General features: G+C 36.7%; 3 protein-coding genes and 1 long non-coding RNA gene across 4 annotated transcripts; 2 read left to right on the top strand and 2 right to left on the bottom strand.

Annotated features, from left to right (window-relative positions):
- Nucleotides 1–737: 737 nt before the first annotated feature.
- Nucleotides 738–6,153, bottom strand: LOC142539545 (V-type proton ATPase subunit d2). The gene is made up of 10 exons (XM_075645086.1): nt 5,875–6,153; nt 5,369–5,489; nt 3,400–3,507; nt 3,219–3,321; nt 2,706–2,786; nt 2,534–2,619; nt 2,383–2,442; nt 2,239–2,287; nt 1,252–1,386; nt 738–1,114 (listed from the first exon to the last, which is right to left on the bottom strand). The coding sequence occupies exons 1-10, from the start codon at nt 6,053–6,055 to the stop codon at nt 983–985; spliced, it is 1,056 nt and encodes a 351-aa protein (XP_075501201.1). The 5' UTR covers nt 6,056–6,153; the 3' UTR covers nt 738–982.
- Nucleotides 6,154–10,531: 4,378 nt separating this feature from the next.
- LOC142539546 (uncharacterized) lies at nt 10,532–12,874 on the top strand. Its single transcript, XM_075645087.1, has one exon. It carries the CDS (start codon nt 10,643–10,645, stop codon nt 12,662–12,664), a length of 2,022 nt encoding a protein of 673 aa, XP_075501202.1. The 5' UTR covers nt 10,532–10,642; the 3' UTR covers nt 12,665–12,874.
- Nucleotides 12,875–12,978: 104 nt separating this feature from the next.
- LOC142539550 (AP2-like ethylene-responsive transcription factor At1g16060) lies at nt 12,979–19,209 on the bottom strand. Its single transcript, XM_075645090.1, has 7 exons — nt 18,157–19,209; nt 18,022–18,030; nt 17,811–17,899; nt 17,643–17,716; nt 17,505–17,555; nt 17,354–17,430; nt 12,979–17,267 (listed from the first exon to the last, which is right to left on the bottom strand). The coding sequence occupies exons 1-7, from the start codon at nt 18,458–18,460 to the stop codon at nt 16,903–16,905; spliced, it is 969 nt and encodes a 322-aa protein (XP_075501205.1). The 5' UTR covers nt 18,461–19,209; the 3' UTR covers nt 12,979–16,902.
- On the top strand, nt 17,255–19,894 carry LOC142539551 (uncharacterized). Its single transcript, XR_012818937.1, has 3 exons — nt 17,255–17,372; nt 18,289–18,427; nt 19,222–19,894. It is a non-coding gene; the product is annotated as an uncharacterized LOC142539551 (long non-coding RNA).
- Nucleotides 19,895–20,217: the final 323 nt, after the last annotated feature.

A 20,217-nucleotide genomic window follows, 5' to 3' on the forward strand; every position in this document is an offset into this window, starting at 1 on the left:
AAAAATTCCATGTATATTTATTACTAACTGTCTTGTACACACATTCTATGTACAATTGCTTTTTATGGGCAATAATAAGAGAAGTAACATATTTCGTTCAAAGAATGTTGAATAATCAGGAATGATTTTTTCTAATAAAATGTCTTATTTGTTTTTATTTTTCAATAATATCTTTTTTTTTAAAAAATTTGTGATTGTGTTGTAAATTTAGGCGAATATATGTTAACATCATGAATTTGAAGCTAATTCAATTCAAAAAAATTAGCTCAGGAGATGATCTAATTTCATATATGCAATTCATTAGCGGGTGGATCATAAGAACAATTCAACATATAACGATAAGTCTGGAGTCTGATACCATGTTAAGATCATGAATTTGTACCTAATTTCGTCCCAAAAACTAGCTGGAAAATAGAGGATTCTCCAAGTTTAGAAAAAAAAAAGGAAAAAAAAGAAGAAGAAAGATAGATAGATAGGTTATCAATCTCTCGACCGCCAAAATAAACAAGACAGGCTGTGGAATCGGCAAGGCCGCCAAGGCAGCCCGTGCTGTCTGCCTTGTATCAAGTGACCAATTCAACCCAGTTACTCGTTCTAACATCTCTGTTTAAAAGACGCCACAATTTGTGAATCTTTGTTTTGCATTTAAAGTTCCTCTCTACTAACATAATTTCCCAATTTCCATGTTACGGGTGAATTTTTATAGTTATTTTTTTTTCCAAAATTAAATCAATATATAAAGCAGGAATATTTGGTGTACATCAAATTATTAACATCCACAATCAATAGCTTTAGAACATTATTTCCCCACACCCCGCATATTTGATCAATCATACAGACTTATTAATGAAGTTGAACAATAGAACAAACCGCAAACCTGGTAAACCAGCACATAACAAGCGCACCCGAAAATAAACAAGAGAATGTACACAAAGAAAAAATGGCAGAACAAGTCTGGATAAACCAGCGACCTGAGACATTACTAAAATATAAATACGACGCTGTCGTGCACTCTGGACTTCTGGTTTTGTGCAACGCATTCAGATATCCACATCAAGTTCCTGATCTCTTGTTCTTTCAGTCTCATGTATGCAAAAAATACACCGTAATGGAACTGCAACGTTACAGGTTAGTCGAATTTTGGATCAAGATGTGGAAAAAAGAGGAGTAAATGGCACTCTTATTACGTGCAAAGACAGAGACCGGAAAATGGAATCCACAACTCAGATAAACAAATTGTTAGAAGCAAACCTGCTGCTCAAATGATAAACAGAGTCGTTTTACTTCCTCTTCATAAAAGGCCTTGTCGAGCATCTGGCTCTCTCCATAGGATAACTTTGCGAATATGGATTGATACGGAGGATACTTTTCCATGGCAGCCCGAACCTAGAAAGTTGAACAAAATAACTCTTTTGTAACACAGTAGGATTCTTGTGATATCATGTCATAGACAAAGGAAAGGAGGAACCAAAGTTTGAATACACAGATGCCACTCAGAATAGCAGAAACTAAATCCACATCAACTGAACAAATTGCATGTCCCAGTAAAACTGTAATTTCCAATCATCTCCCTATGCACTTGATTATAATGTGTAATGCAGTAAACCAGATTACTAGAAAAGATAAGTTTGCAAACACATTTCATAAGAATATTAGTGGGTCGCGGTCACCAACTAATGACAAATGAAGTAAACCTTCAGCTTCCCCAAATCCCAATTCCCAGCCGAGGAAGGAAAGTATATCAACAAAATGACTACCACTGCTATTGTCCCGAGTCATGGGTTTCGCCATGGGACGATTTATGAACTGATCATTAAGTGAGAACCTCTCGATCTCCTGGTTTTGAAACTCATTGGGTGAGAACCTCAGATCTCAACTCAATAATGATATTTTTGAGGAAATTTTCTGCTTATTATCATTATTCCAAAAAATCCAATATATATACAATAGATTAGACTTGAATTTCCCTTATTTAATCTTGATTTTGGATTTCTAGTGGGTGAATCTTTAAAAGATCACACACACGACCATGACAACCACTCCCTAAAAAGAAAAATAAAAACTATAACACCTCGTTAACTCCTGATTTGAGCCTACTTGCACATTCATCTCTTGGTTTGCATATATCAGAATATATCACCTCTGAGACCACGCTAGTGAATTCGTCTTGCATAAAATTCAACAAGAGAAACAAAATTTATGAACAATAAGAAAATATAAACTGAAACTGTGAACTACCTGATCAATGTCTTCACATACAGCAAGTTCCTCATGACCATAAGGGTATCTATCCAACAATTATGTAATTATCAGTGACAGGAAAATGAACTAGAATAAGCATTTCTGATATGAGATTTAGTGAGAAAAGGTGACAGCCCTTACAGCAATCCGAAGTTAGAATATAATTTCCTACGATCATCTCTAGTAAGCTCAGTGCCAATGCTGAAAATGGAAAAAAGTAAGACGGGTTAGAAACTGGTCTTATCAAACATTCTTTATCAGAAAATTTCAAAATAACAGACTGCATGAGAACCTGTTTATTGTGATATTGACTGCTCTTCTATCAGCCTCAAATGCCAGGAGGTCAGACATAATTTCTGAAGTGGCACCACCAAGTTTCTATTTGCAGTTTCTAAAATCAGGGTAGAACACAAAGAGAATAATTCAATTTATAGAAGTACAAGGATATGAGAATACCACATTACCTGGCAAAATCTGTTGAAATCCTCAAGGTATGCCTTGTAAAGTGTATTCCTCATAATTTCAATGTTCATGTCATCCAAATCCTGTAAGATTACCAAAATAAGAGAGAAACATACACAAATATTGAAAACTACCATTTTGTAGCACCAGTTTTCACTTGGTGTTACAAGAAACAACCAATCATAGACAAACACTTTGGCAAAGCCGCAAAGGTAATCACCTACTCAGAGTACACTCTTTTAACTCCTCTTGAACTATTTGGAATAATAACAGTTCTTTGGAACATTTAGTCTCACATGCACAAATTATAGGGTAATTGAGTCATTTTGCTAATGCTTTAGATAGCATATCTTCAAGTCAACAGCACGAGGAAAGTATAGGTACACAAAAGAAAACATTGGGTAGCATAAGTTTGATGATTCTAATGTCCAAGGATATGTGAAAATAAATAGCTAAACAAACAGGACAATCCTCAAACTATTAAACTAAAATAAAGAACAATATAAAATCAGTACCTCTGAAGTGATGCATTCAGAGAAGTAAGGTGCAAGGGGAGTGTCGACAAGCACCAATCTGTAAAGCTCCCTCATATTCTGCGCAACAGCCAGGGTAGCAATGCTGAGGAAATTTAACGGAAAATTCTTAACGAGCCATCAGTTTATTTACAATATTAAGTGTCCAATTAAAATACATCACCTGTCAAACATTCCCAAAGGATGGCATTTCTCCAACAATTCATGAACATCCCTCTCGTGCAAAGTTCCAGTGACGATTAGGACAACATTGTCAATCATGTGACCATATCTAAAGTACAAGCAAGGTCCCAGGTCAATAATCAGAATTAAATGAGAATAAGAAAAAGTAACTAGTTTCAAAGTTCTCTACAAGAAATGCAAACATGAACTCCATCAGTAAAAAAAAGAAAAGAAAACAGATGTCAAGATAAACAAGCAGACTATCTCCTGTGCTCAGCCCAAGCTACACAGTTGTCATGGAACAACACTGGCCCAAAATTTTTAGTTTAAAGATTCTAAAGGACCATAACTCTATGAAAAGAAAAGAGACACAAGTCACATTTAAAAATGACGAGATATGTAGAAAGTAGTTAGGATTTTATTTTTTTGAAGAATAATTAGGATTATGTAGTTAGTTGTTACCTATTTCACGCAGCAGATAGTCTCGTAATTATTGCAAAATCTGTAGAAAATATTATTTCTCTATAAATTGTTGTGCTGCCACCTAAGAAATAACGCAGAACATTTATTTTTCTTCTCAAACTAACATGATACTAGAGCCTCATGCTCCTGATAATTTTTCATGACAATAACAGCGATGACTAGTTGCACACTAAATTCAAACTTGATGGAAGAGAAAAGCAACAAAAGAAATGTATTTGCAAGAAGTAGTGTTGAAGCTGAATATCGATCAATGGCTCATGGAATATGTGAAATGCTATGGTAAAAAAGGCTATTGGAGGAGCTGAGATAACAATTCACATGACAATGAAGCTGTTTCACAACAAGAAGGTTGCACTTGCATTGTTCAAAAACCAATACAACACGATCATACAAAATATGTTGAGATTAATAGACATTTCATAAAAGAGACTATTGATGGATTTATTTGTATGCCACTCGTCCAACCTTACTACTGCTGACATCCTCACCAGTCACCACAAGAATATAAGGCAAACTTTGAACACCTAGTCAACAAGTCGGGCATGAATGATATCTATATACCAACTTGAACTGGGTCATCAAATATGTAGAAAGTAGTTGGAATTTTATTTTATTTTTTGAATATCAGTGTTTCAGAGTTTTTAGTCAGGCAGTAACATATTTTTGTGCGGCAGATTATTTCATAGTTAATTAAATCTGTAATCTTTTATCTGCTATGATTATTGCACTCACACACAAGAAAATAATATAGAACAATTGTTTTTCTTCATCTTCAACCAAAAACTTGGAACCAATAATTCATGCTATAATTATCAGCTGTTGCCAGCACAATAAGAAGATAACATGCTCTTCGATGCTACACAGGAGTATTTGAATTTAGTTTGGTAAACTATAAGTTTGAGTTTGGATTATTTGAAAGAAGGATATGAGATTATGATTACTCAGTATTTTGATGAATTTGAAATTCACAACAATGTCTAAAAAACTAACTAGTTGTAGATTTGAAATTCACTGTCAAGTATATTTACCCAATCAAACCAAAGTATTTGCTATTATAGATTTGAATCCAAATGCAACCTAAGTGTTTTTAACAGGATAATACGGTAGCAATCTATATTATTTTACACCATTCAAATTTCATCGACTCTTTGTCTATGTGGACCTAGAAATAATGGTACTTGCAGCATAATCTTTGTCTATGTGGGCCTAGAAATAATGCTATTTGCAGCATAAAAGTAGATGTTCCCACCAAGTACAAGAGAGTTTCCTTCTAACAAGTATGAAAAGAATCAATGACTATCAAGAAAAACTTGATTGCCTTATATTTCAACCACAAGAATATTTGTTTTTCCATGAATAAATGCTCTTACTTGGTAGTTCTCCGTTAAATACGTATGGAAAATATTTGCATGATGGACGTGAGCAAGTTCTATAGATAATTGAATGCAAATAAACCAATGGACAGTTCATTATTCAAATCTACATACGTGATATATTCCAAGAAAGTTGACAGAGGCTCTGTGGCTTGGCACAGCATGTGCTTATACTCATCAATCAGTTTGAGGGTGCATTTTTCCACAATTGTTGTCGTATGTAATGGAGAGGGCTCTACAATTCAATAAACAGCAAAAATTATCATGCTTGCAACTAAAAGAACCATGGAACGATGACCCTAGTAATACTTCATCAAGAAACCAACAAATATCCACTTCGTAAAGTATCTAATTATAGTCAGGTTTTTACCAAAAACAATCTATATATATAGTTAGAATTAGATTTTACCTAGCGCCCAAGCACAAGAAATTCAGTATTTCGGTCTAATTTCCATCAGAATTTTTTTAAAAATTCTGATGATCGACGAGATTATTCCCAATACGAACGTATACACCATTGATCCATGGATTGCACACAAGTTACCAACAGCTCAGAAGAACAAATGTAATTCTCAAGTTCAAACCTAGTAATAGATATGGTTAATGGAAAAAATACTAACCGTTTTGGAGGTATGGTCCATACTCTGTGGCAGAGAGATGCATCTTAATGTCGTCCAGACTTTCGCACTGGCACAAATTGTTGTAATCTGCCGCCGTGAGAAGCCCCGAGCGATATCCTCGCACGATCGCCTCCAGGTAACCGCCGTGGATGTTGAAGGTCAGCGCTTCGAATCCGTACATTTTGCAACAGATCTGAAGCGAGTTGCAGGATCTTAGAGGCGTGGCGTTGCCGCGTTGGGGCTGAGAATTGGAGAGAAGCCAAGAGACCCGGAATTTGATAGCATCAGTAATTCCGGTCTGATTCGGACCAATTGGGTTCAAATAATTCGAACCGATACCAAATAGCATGATTTGGATCTAATTTGATTTGGATTGTTTTTAAGAATAATCAAATTTAAAAAATAGTATTGTTCCAGTATTCACACCCTGGACTCTATTACGTGTGATTAGAAATTAAACCAAATAAAAATAACCAAACAAAATCAATTGTTTCATTTGTGTTAACAATTCAAAATTTGGATCGGTTTTTAAATCAACCAAACTAATTTAATTTTAATTTGGTCTAAATAAATTACATAGATTTGAAGCTAAAATAAAATTTTCTGTCAACTTATAAAAAAATTTTATTTTAAATTTATCATTATATAATTCTCATTATTGCTAGTTTTTATTACAAAATATTATTCTGAAATCACTCGCAATATAAAATATTATCAAAATTAATTAAATTTCAATAATAATAAAAAAAAACAATAACACAATAAGTATGAACCAAAAGTCGAATGTTTAATTAAATAAAACGTCTCCAACAATAAGTATGAACCAAAAGTCGAATGTTTAATTAAATAAAACGTCTCCAAGTAGGATCCCATAATCTCAACAAATAAAAGTGTTTAACTGCTAAACGCCATCATGAAATGATCAAAATCATAATTAAACAATGTTTCTTAATTAAAGATATAAAAAGAAGAACAAGAAATAGGAGTCGTTGCAATAAATATTCACCTCGTTCTCGGTTCCTCGACTCCGGATAGTTCATCTTGCGTGCAGCCGCTCGCCAAGATGATAAGTCTTTCAAAAGTGATGAATGAATGACCTAAAACTCGAATGTTAAGCTTTCTATGTAGGTAACAAATCGAGCTAAATTATTTCCATATTGGGTCGTGTTGGGGCGGCCAAGTTCATCTGCCCAGAGCGTCGCGCTCGAATTTTAGTTTTTCTTTGTTACTCGGGCACTCTAGTGCGGTCAAGTTCATCAGCTCCAACACACCATGCACGAACTTCTTACTTATATTCTCATGTGAGCTGGAGCAGTCAAGTTCATCAGCCCCGGCACACCGCACACCTATATCGAATTTAGGCTCTTAATTCCCCTTTTCTTGATCAAAGTACATATAAATCAACTCACATATGTGAGATACAACTAACACACATGATATAAAATGAAGAAAACTATAAAAAAAACATAAACAAAAAAAAATACAAGAATGAGACTCAAAATGTCACAATAAAACACGTAAAAATCAACATATCAGCAACAACAGGAACATCTGCTGAGTTGTAGCCATCACTCGCAACTGATGCATCACTATTTTCCATGCCTTTCTCTGCATATTTCTTCTTTTTTTTTTTTCAGGGCAGGCACGCTTATAATGTCTTTCTTCATGGCATACAAAAAACTTCTTCCTCTAGACTTGGACCGTGATCTCTTTCATGAGAATTTCGATTCCCTCGTGATAGATCTTCCTCGGGCCATTAAACCTTCTCAATGCATATCCTCATTTGTTTCATTTTTTTTTCTGTAATTCCTGGATTGACAGTCGATTATACCTCTGCAATGGTTAGTGATTCTTTTCCATAAAGCATGGTGTCAGACAAAATATTCATAGGATCTTGGCAAAGGACTCAAGAATTTATGTGGTACGGTTTTGCAACCTACAGCCACGGCAGCCAGAAACAATAGGATTCCACTATGAATTTTCAAGAAGAGATTTACAGAATGAATTATCTCATTGATTGCTTCTCACACCTAGCTCTATATACAAGTGTGATATTCTTATATAAAAGTCTAACCGTCAAAACTGTTGGCAACAAAAATGAATAAAATCTTCTCATTCTGTTCTTTATTCTTCCTTACTTGATAATTCTTTTCCAAAGCTTACCACACACACATGACCTATTGGTCAAAATTGATAAAATCATGTTACACGCAGATTGTTTCCAGTCAATGAGACTTCTCTGTATCAAAATGAGTCAGAAAGTTGGGACAATACTTTAATTACATCAAGTAGTGACCATTATATTTCTCTATTGTGAAAGGAATGTAAACTGTATCCTATGCAACTAAAAATGTAGTGTCAACCTTCTATCATGGGTTTCATAATTGTCCACCGGTTTTCATTGATGTTTTCATGTTGTTAATGGAGTATGCGTTCAACATATTATTGCTAAATTTTAACTTGATGATACCTTTGTTTGCTATTGATTGCCAGGGCTGGGCTGGTGCTGATGCTTCAAAGGACACACTAGCCATGCAATCCATCCTGTCAGATAAATTCTTAGAGTAACGATAATGGACAAATATTTTCACTTACTGTCCGCCTTTGGTCCATCAACTCCACTGGAAAACGTGGGCAACATGCATTGATGGCTACTCTATATGGACATGAGAAAGACATGAGAAGGCTGTGTTCACTGACGTCAGTCGCTGGGTATGTTTGCTATCGATTTTGTGAATGTATGAATCAATCATTGATTTGAGTTTTCCAATTAATGTTTAAAAAAATTAGCAAGGTTACTTTATTTTGTTGCAAATTGGCATTTAAACGGGTTCAAATGGGGTAGATAGACTAACTTCGATTGTTTTAGGACCTGGTCACCGAGTAGTTTTTTTCCTTACAGTTGTGTTGGAGAACACTCTTTCCCGGATGCATTACCTCTTCATGTTTATTGTCAACCAATCCTTGGAATTTGGCTATGGTTGCATTAATTCACTGTCTTCTTCCAGGTACAAAACATCTATGCTTGTCAAGTTGTCAAAAAATGGCAAGGTGAATATTTCGGTTCTTTTTGTGTGGGAATCATGTACTTGGAATATGGTTGGAGTAATTTGGTTATTATCATTTTAGTGCTTTATTTTCTTTTGTGATGCTTATTTTGCTTTTCTTTAATTCTTTCTTTGTTATTTTATTTAATCTCTATTGAATTGGGTGTGGTGATGGTATTGAGCGCTGTCATTTCCCTTTCCTGATGCAGAGTTTTTTTTTTTTTTTTGGCCTGATTGTATCAGGTTTTGATATGTCAGGGTTCGAGACACTACAACAGCAACAGCATTTATTCGAGCTACGTGTTGTGTGGGGATGACTTCAGCAGTGACTGATGCACTAGTGGGCTTGAAATGCCACGAGTCATTACTTATATTGGCTTGTAGTTCATCTGTCATTGCAATTGATTTAAGAACAATGCGTAGAATTTTCATCATTGCCCGGCAAACAAAATACATTTGTTTGAAGCCACACCCTCAGAGTACTCCATACTTTGCACTGGTGGAACTGGAAGGTACTGAGTGTTCATTTGTGAAAAAATCTTGTTTGTTCACTAAATTCAAGCTTCGAATTACACAATATATTCTTTTGTCTTTCTATGGGACTTCGAATTATACCTTCCAGGAGATTGAAAACTACCATTAACGGGAATTCCGTTATAAGGAGAAGCACATGTGGAACATGCACATAGAAAAAGAAGTGTGGAGAAGAAGCAGTATAGATGGAGAAAGATTGTTTGCTGTAGAAGAAGACGTTGATCATCCATAGAATGTTATTCGTTCTCCTACTTTATTAGATTAGACGACATAAAAAAAAGATTTCAATAGCGACCTTATCTTATAAGATAAGTCGTGAAGCCCAGTTTTGAAAGCGTAGAAAAAGCTCACGGCGAGAATAAAGGTTTGGGCCGGTCCCTATACGGCTATACCCCATTCATCTTTCTATGGTGGAAGAAAAGACCTAATGCTTTTGCACTGACACGCTTGACACATCCTTAAAATAAGGAAGATTGGTAGGCTCATTTAATCCAACAAAGGTAAGGGAGGAGAAAGGTAAAGAAAAGGAACCGTCGGTGACTCGGTGTCCTGGTTGGTCGAAGACGCATGGCTTCATGGCTTTGACAAGGAGTTTGAAATATGTATTCACAAATCTTATCATTTTATCAATCAATAATAAATATTTTTTTTGACCATTCTCAAAATTGGACCCGAGATTTACACATCTTAAGTCTCACCTCAAGTCCGACTATGTGTAAACAAGTAGTTGGGACGCAAGGGAGCGTGTAGTTTAATTTTTTTCTTCTTGCTTTTTATATAAGAAATTTTATTATCCGTGATGGTCGTGACATTATTTGTCTATATAAAAAAAAATCAATTTCAATTTTTGTGTTTTATATATGATATTTTTAGTAATATATCTTTCGTCGAAATCTTATAATTATACAAAATTTAATAATAATATCAATTATTTAATTATACAATTTTAATATAAAATTGACTGTAAAAACATAATTATATATGATTATAATTAACTAACGAATGTAAAAAAATGGAAAATATCACCCAAGCAAAATTGAATGGTAATAGACTACGTGACTTACGATATGTAATTTGAAATTCTAGTATCGCAACCACGATTTTGAGTCATCCCTCGGGCACCGTTCCCACTCCATTTCCGTCAACTCGTCCCCACCACGAGCCCAAAACCTCTTCGCCGCCGCAAGATGCTCCCCGCGGCCGTGCTTCTCCCTTTCCTTCTTCTCCACCAACTCTGCCTCGCCGCCTCCGCTGCGTCGATCTCAGGCCTAGACTCGTTCCTCACCCAACAGTCCACCAAAGATCCACAAGCCACCAACGATTCCTTCCTACTCCTCCCTTCCTCCCTCAAAAAATCCCTCTCTCACGCCTTTCATCCGGCCACCACCTCCTCCCTTCTTTCTCTGCAGCTCTCCGTGCCCTTAACTGTCCACTTAGTGGGCCCCACATTCTATGAATCCGCCCCTTCCACCCTCTCGGCCTTCATCTCTGCTACCCTCTCCTCCGATCTCTTTCACGTGATAACTCCATTCTCCTCCGACGCCGCCAGCCATCACTTCTCGATTTCCCATTCGCTTCACCATGAAGTTTTCCTATCTTCTTCCTCTCTTTCCAACTCCTTGTCCGCCGCTCTCGATTCCCACCTTTCTTCGGCTCCCTCGTCCCTCCGATCCCAGCTGTCTTCAGTGCCATACTCTGTAATTGATAATATTATCAAGCAAGACTTCGAAAAGGAGAGGCCCATTAACTCAATCCACATCTACATCATTCATCTGGGTTCACAATCCAAGCACTATGCGTACAGTTACACCCCAGGTGATCCATCTCCAGCGATGACCAAATGCTTGGGATCAATTTGGACTGGAAAAGATAGGTACTTGTGGATCGATTTGGGAGCAGGGCCGGTGGATTATGGCCCAGCTTTGTCAGGTGATGGGGTTTTGCCTAAAGGTGAGTTTCACCCCTTCGCGACACTCCATGGTCGTCCTAAATCGCAAAAGAGTCTGCTCTCTGACTTGGCTTCATTGGTTTGGAGTGCTTATCAGGTTCTCCTTGTTCCCTCTTTGAGGATTCCCGTTCCTTTTGAAAGTACATTAGTGGTTGAGTTTGTACACGTACATGGTTCTCATACTGATGATAGTAGCTTAGGTTTGGATTGGAAGTCCATCGAGAGGATTTTCATGGATGAGGTTAATGACAATGGGCTGTTGCTAGGGGAGCAGTCTTTGAGTTTTAGGAAATATGAGGTGAAGTTATCCGAGTGTGCAATTTGTTCATTTGCAATTGCGAGGGCGACAACTTCTTACACATCTAGGTACCTGTTTGACAACTATACTTTAATTGTGAGCGAGTATCTGGATTCAAAACGTCTGCATCGAACAGTATCAGAATCAGTTGATGAGTTTAGAAGGGTGGCAAGGTTACCTGAGGAGGACCTTGGCAGGGTTCTTCCCGTTTATGTCTTTGATCTTGAAGTAAACACAATGTTGTTACTTGATCGGTATCACCAGTCTGTGGCTTTTAAGGATATGGTTATTGCCGTCAGGACGAAGAGTACACATACTGTGAGTGATTATAATTGCAACGGGCATCACATGTTTACTAGGACGCGGGAACTTGAAAGACCAATTGTAGGTTCTATTTTGCAGAGCATGTGGGGAATCTCACCTACACATCTGGTCTGGAGCCCCAGGCATAATACCTCTCTCGTGGATTATACATGGAGTGTTGGACAAACACCGTTTGGACCTTTCTCAGAGATATCTTCGTTGTCCTTTGTTCAGAAGGATGCTGCTAGAAGGAATTTTTTGTTGACATCATTGAATTACAGTATTACGAGTGCAATAAATGTTCTTGAATCAATTAGTGCGCATGGTGGAGACAGAAAGCTTCTGAAACAGAATCGTCATGCGGAATTTTTACAGAGGTGGAATTTGTTCAGGTACAAGCTGGACAAGGCGATTTCAGCATTGTCACATTTTGATTATGAAATGGGTTTGTATTATCAGAGGTCCTCAGATCACGATATATACGCTATCCACTCTCTTGTTTATCATGCATCCCAAGAATTGGAAGCTCGACTTACCTGTTTCAAGGACCCACCATTCCCATGGACTTCTGTTTCAGTATCTGCTGGAGCTTTGTTTGCATTATTTTTTGTCTGTGCCAAACGAGACAAATTGTTCCAAAACAAGAGGAAACAGTTTTAAAATTTTAAAATTGTCATTCTGTGTATGATTGGATACTTGAAAGGCTTGTATTTCTTATGTAGGGTACAACATTCTCAAAAGTCATATGTTGTTTTCCAAAAGAAGTGCAGTTGAACTTGTTTATCTTTGAATGATGATCTGTTATAGATAAGTTTGTGTGTATTTTCGTCGTGCAAGATTTTAATATGTCACATCACGGATTTTCTTGAATTCATTGAGTCCATTTGTGTTTGATATACATATGAGATAGAATTTGTTCAATTATCTCCTTGCACTGCAAATCTCCAAGTGTAAATGAAAAAAATGGAATTTTACTTGTCCAAATTGAGGATTTTGATGTCTGAGAAGCCACAAATTGAATATTTGGGACAACAAAATTTGATGTCCCAAGTTGGCAGATAGCCAAATTTGGGAAATCTTGTAATGATTTCTTGTTCAAAGACAGAAACATCGATAGTCATTATGATCTAAGGTAAGCTTAAGGTTTAAGAAGATTGTCCTACTTTTCCATCATAAGAATCAAAACTAGGACCTTGTAATTTTCTAGTCTCTCCACCAGGATAGGTTTTTGGGAGCTATTTTTATTTTTATTGTTTTTTCCTTATCTTTTCTTGTTTCTTAAAGGCTGAAAGTGGAAGCTAATGGAGGAGGCAGGAGAGAGGATGTGGCTCCCGATTCCTGTAGCTATTTTGCGGGGGTTGGGGTGGGTGTTTGCAGGGGGTTTTGTGGCCGACAATATTGCAGTTTTATACTTGTTTTATTATTGTTTTGGGTATGTTCAATTTATGTTGCAATGGCTATTTTGCATAATTTCTTTGTTGAGGGCTTTCCTACTCATTTATGTTCTATAAGTTTACAGCGGTTAATGTTACAATGTCCTTATGGTAATCTATGGCCTTCTGAACTTAAATAGCTCCTATTGGTATTCTTCCAGATGTTCAATTCGTAAATACCACGAGGCTTAATCGGTGTAAGCAGTGTTGAAAAACTAATCTTATCTCATTAGTATCTAATCTTGTCTATCTTTATTTGTATTTTGTATTTTAAATTCTTAAGATTAGGTTGTCTTATCTTTTATGCTTTTATATATTTTTTGTAAATGGAATGAAACATTTTGTTTCCCATTCTCCCTCTATTCAAACTACATGGTATCAATTAGCCAGGGCTTTTAATGACAAAAAATGGTATGACAGCCACACCTAAACCCCAAACTTCATAACCTTTCCCTGCAGCTACCGACTTTCCATCTGTACCGATCACATGCACAGATATACTGGTAGAAACTTTTTCCAGTGGTCTCAATCTGTGATGATGTTTATCTATGGCAAAGGGAAGAACGAAGATATTTGCCTTCCTTCGGTCTTTTTAGATCTTGTCATGTTCCCAATTCCCTGTGTATTGCAAATGGGACCCTCTCTCGGGTTACCAGTTCTGGTTCTGGTGCTGTTCAATTGACTAAAGATATTTGCCTTCCTTTGGTTTTATTTGTGCCAGACCTTACTTGTAATCGGCTGTCAGTCAGCAAGCTCAATCAATTTGCCTCCACGACTTAGTTCTCCGTTAATTCTTATGTTTTCCAGGATTTGGCATTGCGGAGGATGATTGGGAGGACGATTGGCAGTACTGATCTTTCAAGGGGCCTATTCATTCTCAAGATGGATGCCTCATTGACCAAGTCTCTTGCCCATCCTTCCATGTCTCACTCCGTTTCTGCCTTGACTTCGAAATAATGTCATGGATGTTTTATTGTGGCACTACCGTTTAGGTCACCCAAACTCGTTGTATCTTAAGAAGTTGTTTCCTTTATTATTTAATAATAAAAATTATATTCTTTTCAATGTGATGTTTGTCAGTTCTTTAAACATACTCGTGCATTTTTCACACCAAACTGTTATATACCTTCTATGCTTTTCTCTTTTATACACATCGATATTTGGGGGCCTCGAACGTACCCAAGCTTGGGGTAACTTGTTGGTTTATCTTGTCTGTCGATGATCACACCAGTCTACCAATGGGCCTTCCTCATGAAAGAAAAATCAGAAAGTACCCAGATTTTCAAGCATTTCCATACCATGGTTCAAACACAATTTTCTACTAATATTCGGGTGTTAACACACTGACAGGGCTTGTGATTATTTCAACTCTGTTTTGGGGGTACCTACAAACACACGACATAATTCACCAAAGCTCTGAGTGTTGACATTCCACAACAAAATGGGGTCTCGGAGCGAAAAAATCGGCACCTTCTTGAGGTTGCCCGTTCCTTACTGTTTACCACAAATGTACCCCGATACCACTAGGGTGATGTCATCCTAACAACCACTTATCTTATCAATAGGATGCCCTCCCGCGTATTGGCTTTTCAAACCCCCATCCAAACCTTCCTAAAGTTCTACCCTTCCTCTCATCTCATTCATTACATCCCTCTCAAGGTGTTTGGTTGCTCATCTTTGTTCACATTCACTCTCATAACCGTGGGAAGCTTTAACCACGTGCTGTCAAATGTATCTTCCTCGGCTATTCTCCTAATCAGAAATGCTACATGTTTTTTTCTCCCGTCACAAAAAAATAGTACACTTCAATGCATGTTAATTTTTTTTGAATCCGAGCCTTTCTACACCAAGTCCTCGGTTCAAGGGGGAGTCTTCCATCATTGAACCACAAATTTGGGAATCCACACCACTGTCCATCCCTTATATAGAGCCACCAACACTCGATGCTATGCCACCAGATCTAACTCATGTCCCTAGGAGACTAAACCCCAATGACCCAATTCATACTTATTCTCGAAGGAACAATCTTTATCAAGAGAATATACAAGTACCTGCACAAACTCAAACTGCTCATGAACTCTCTCCGATGCAAAATTCAGGTGCAAACTCACCAGACTTAATTGATTCTGATGCACCTGTGATTGACCCTACTGATCTCGATGACAGACTGGTTGCATTGAGGAAAGGTGTCTGAACATGTACACGACATCCTATAGGTAACTTTGTCTAACTCGAGCATTTTTCACCTGCATATCATACATTTCTTTCCAGTCTAGATCAGGTCCAGATTCCTCCCACTATTGACGAGGCCGTAAATGATCCAAATTGAAAAGATGTTGTCTTTGAAGAAATAAAGGCACTGAAAAATAACAATATATGGAACATCACTGATTTCCCATCCGGGAAGAACATGTTGGATGCAAATGGATTTTTACAGTCAAACATAAGTATGATGGAAGCATAAAACGACTAAAGGCCAGACTTATAGCCAAGGGATACACATAGTCATATGTCATTGACTACCAACAAACTTTTGCCCTTGTTGCCAGACTAAACATTGTTCGAGTTCTCTTATCAATTGTAGCTAACTCAGACTGGCCCTTGTATCAACTCGAAAGAATGCATTTCTTAATGATGATCTCGAGGAAGAGTGGCAAATATTCTGAAAAAGGCTCTCTTCCGTCCAACGTTTGAAGATTGTGTTCCAAGCTAGGCATGATTGACCTGTATGACCCAACTTGAGGGGAGTGTTGAAAAACTAATCTTATCTCATTAGTATCTAATCTTTTCTATCTTTATTTGTATTTTGTATTTTGTATTCTTAGTATTAGATTGTCTTTCTCTTTTATGTTTTTATGTATTCTTTATAAACTCTCTTTTTGATTGAGTGGAATGAAATATTTTGTTTCCCATTCTCCCTCTATTCAAACTACATGCAGGTTACTGCTTGTCTGAGGTTTCTGGGTATTATTATTTGCCAGTGAATTTCATTGTTTACGGAGTAGCATCTGGAATAGCTAATAGCTCAATTATTTTTGTGGAAATAATTTGTATTGTACAATCAGAGGAAAACTCATTTACAAAGTAAATTAATCGACCTGTATCTTACTAAAAACTATTTCTGTTCTTTGCTTGAAAAGGAAAGAATTCATGGCAGCATCTTGACTCTCGAGTCTGGAAAACTAGAATTATATTTCCTCTCCTGCAAGGAAATTACATTTGATGATATCTATTATTTAGCTGACAGGGGCCATGCCTATTGTGTTGCTCCCAACCATGTCTGAACCATGTCTGCACAGTCGTAGTTGAAACGGAGTGGGCCTTGCGACTGAAAGTTGTTTGCATTAGAAGAAAATACAAATGCTCTATCTTCAATTCCATCATACAAGATCTCACCAAGTTCAGGGTTTCTATCCTCACTTTTCTGGTTTCTTATGCTCTCACCATCAATTTCTTCCTCGATATTTAAGTTCTTCTCAACCAGTTCTTTAAAAACGGAAGACCTGAGGAGTAGACTGAGAGCTGTAGGAGAGGATTTGGTGCATGGGCTAACTGGCACTTTGTTGGCAACCTTTCTTGCTTGGTGAGGTCATCTGCACTAAAAGCTCTTCTTTTCAAAAAGGGAGACAGTGATTCCTCTCCTGTTCGGAAATTGGAAAATATTATCGGTGAATCTTGGCATGGTGTTGTTTTCTTGTCTGGAACTGAAGTTCTTGCTCCTGGCTTTAACCATCTGATATACGTGCTCAAGTCAAAGTTCGTGACAGCGTTTATCCCTCTGTATTCTATTGCTGCAATGTCATAAGCATGGGCTGCCTCTTCTTGAGTACCTATAAACAGATGCACCATTCAGATCGAAGAAAACATACCAGTTTACACTGTTCTACAAACGCCAATTGTGTTGCAGACTACTCACTGTAAGTTCCTAGATAAAGGTACTTATTTCCAAAAACTCTTCCTATCCTTGCTTCCCATCTTCCATTATGATGGTGCCTGTTACTTTCAAGTGCGAGTTTAGAATCTTCAATGAAGGACTGAACTTTAAAATAATTTGGGATAACATATACCTGGCAACTCCTCTATACTTTGATATCCCTCTTGAAAAACCACTGCTTTTTCTGTGGTAAAGAATTTTGGGTTAATTCTCACTTCCATAAGAAAACTTAAAAATATTTATTCCATTAAAATATAAAAAAAAATCGTACCTTCTCAGTGAGGCAAGATACTCTTCCTTTGTTAGAGTTTGCATGATTTCAATTTCCTTCTCATAATCAGAGATCTGCAGAAATTATATCTGGATTTAATAAGAATCCACGGCATTGTATGGACTTGACTTAAGTCTTATAGGGGTTTAAAACTGTTGACAATAATACCGGAAAATTGGTTAAAGTTGATGTCCCCCAATATTTCAGTGCTGCTAAATCATATGCCCTTGCTGCAGCTTCCTCGTCATCATATGCACCTAAGCCATATTTGAGAAAAGAAAACCTCAGAGACAGTGTTAAATCAAATAGATAATAGAAAAAACCAAAACTACGATCCAAATTGCAACGAGTGGACGTATACAGTCAAATTTTTACTCACCAAGATACACTGCCCGTTGTCAAATTCCAATTCGAAGCATGGACCATGAAAGTGATGCAAGAATTCAATATCAGGCACCAACATTTATTTCAAGAAAAGTGACTACAGAAATTTCATAAATTAATTGTAAGAGACCTTGTTTCCCCTTTTTCTTCTGAGTTACATTCCATGTAAGTTTATCCCATAGGTGTGCTTCGTATCTACCTGTCCATTTATGCCTGCTAACCCCACGAAACCTTGAACTTCTTTTCACGGTTGCTGCTGCAGAAGTTGGATCAACTTGTTGATTTGGTGTCTGCTGGTCGTCACAGCTAAGTGCTAGAGCAACTGCATCTCTTTTTCTACGTTTTACAGGCATCACGTCAGAAACTTCACCATCCATCATGCTCACGATATCCCTTCCAAGGTATGGATCACTTTTTATCATTTTCAGCGCCATTTTTAATCGTCCTCAGTTGTTTGCCCTGGTCTTTTCTATGTTTTCCTTCTTTCAGCTGTTTATTTGTATCCTAATTCATGGGTACTTATATATAAGATCATGTTTTTTTGGGCTTATTATGTTTTTGGCTGTAATTGTCTCTACCAACTTTTGGATACTGACGGGAAGGGCGATGGAAACAATGAATTTGTGAGTTGGGACAAATATATGTATTCTTGTACTACCTTCCAGCCATTGAAACCGAGTTTACTACCAAATATTATTTGTTAATGATCCATGTCCCAGCCGCAGAGACGGTGATTCTGACCTCAGAATTTGGAATATCCAGCCCACGGGTCTGACTTGTTGAGCTTCTATACTCAATATTTTTTTAACAAATTTCATGCATAATATTTATCAAAACATGAACTTTTACCCCTTATAGTTTATCTAGTTTCTCTGTTCCGCTAAATTTCTTGGTCTGCTTTTGATCCCGTATATAGCTAGTTTTCATGTTGTATGAGTGTACGTTATCCCTTAAAATCCGGCCGTTGAGAGAGTAGATGAGATTCTACGACGCCATGTGTAGCGTGAGTGCAATAACATTACTCTTACATTATTCGAGACACGAGTTTGTGATCTGCTTATGAATGATGGTCATCTATGACATAATTTGTGGTGTCTTTCCAAATTAACTTTGGTACACCAAAAGTTCATTCAGTGAATCGATCGTATGATCATGTTTGTCCGAGCTCGAGCTCGTATATCAATGTATTTATTAGGAAAAAAGAAAGAAGGCGAGTTGGTAAAGCTTGGGGTGACGTGTGTTGATATTCATCGAAGTCACATGATCGATTCTCGTGTGAAGCATATTCCTCACTGAAATATTGTGAGGTAAGCTCTGGAGTTTGGTGTTTGTTGTCATTTCTTTCGGGTCCCTACCTACTCGTGCATATCTCTCGATTTACCTTCTTATTTGGGTTAAGAAACTTCTTACTGATATAAAAATGTTTACGATAAACCTCTAGAGAAAAACAGCAGATAATGCCATATTTGGGCATTTTCTTGGAGTCATCGTCCATTACTGTTCTTGTCTCTTGTTGTTTTAGTGAAGTTGCTGAGGTTTGATTTGGTCTTATTGTTGGGAACTTGATTTTTAACGATGATATCTATGGAATCGGCTCCTCTACTATTCTTTACTTGTAGCTTTCATCTTAAAATTATGCGGTTAAAGGATCAAACTAGGAAATGGATGGCTTAGCTTAATTAAAACGACAAATAATTGTAGCATGTTTTTTGTTCCATCGAAGAATATACTCTTTCCTCTAAAAAATTTCAGACAGAGGCAATGTCGCACAAATTATGTTATTATTAATGAAATTCGAATCCAAATCATATATTATTAGGATTTTTTTTTATTAAATGTAACTATTTTTAGTGTTATAATTATTTTTTATGATGTCTAAAATGCTTGAACATCGTTTATTTAAAAGATAAGATGATGAATAATATATAATAGTGACAAATTAAAGTAATCTTACTCAAAGAATCATTGTATTTAATTACAAAGAATTTTATTAAAGAATCACGTCAAAAAATTCTTTTAATATAAATTCTCGATCGTTTATGTATCAACTGATTATATCCAAAAATCAATAAAATTATTGTAAATACATGATTCTACATATACACGATGTATATATAGCGAGGGACGAACTGCTGAATTTATCCACCTGAAAAAAATTAAAATTTTCACATAAATTTTTTTCTTAAAAAAA

Source organism: Primulina tabacum, chromosome 3 (assembly GCF_025594145.1).
Source record: "Primulina tabacum isolate GXHZ01 chromosome 3, ASM2559414v2, whole genome shotgun sequence".
In the NCBI taxonomy this organism is placed as follows: domain Eukaryota; kingdom Viridiplantae; phylum Streptophyta; class Magnoliopsida; order Lamiales; family Gesneriaceae; genus Primulina; species Primulina tabacum.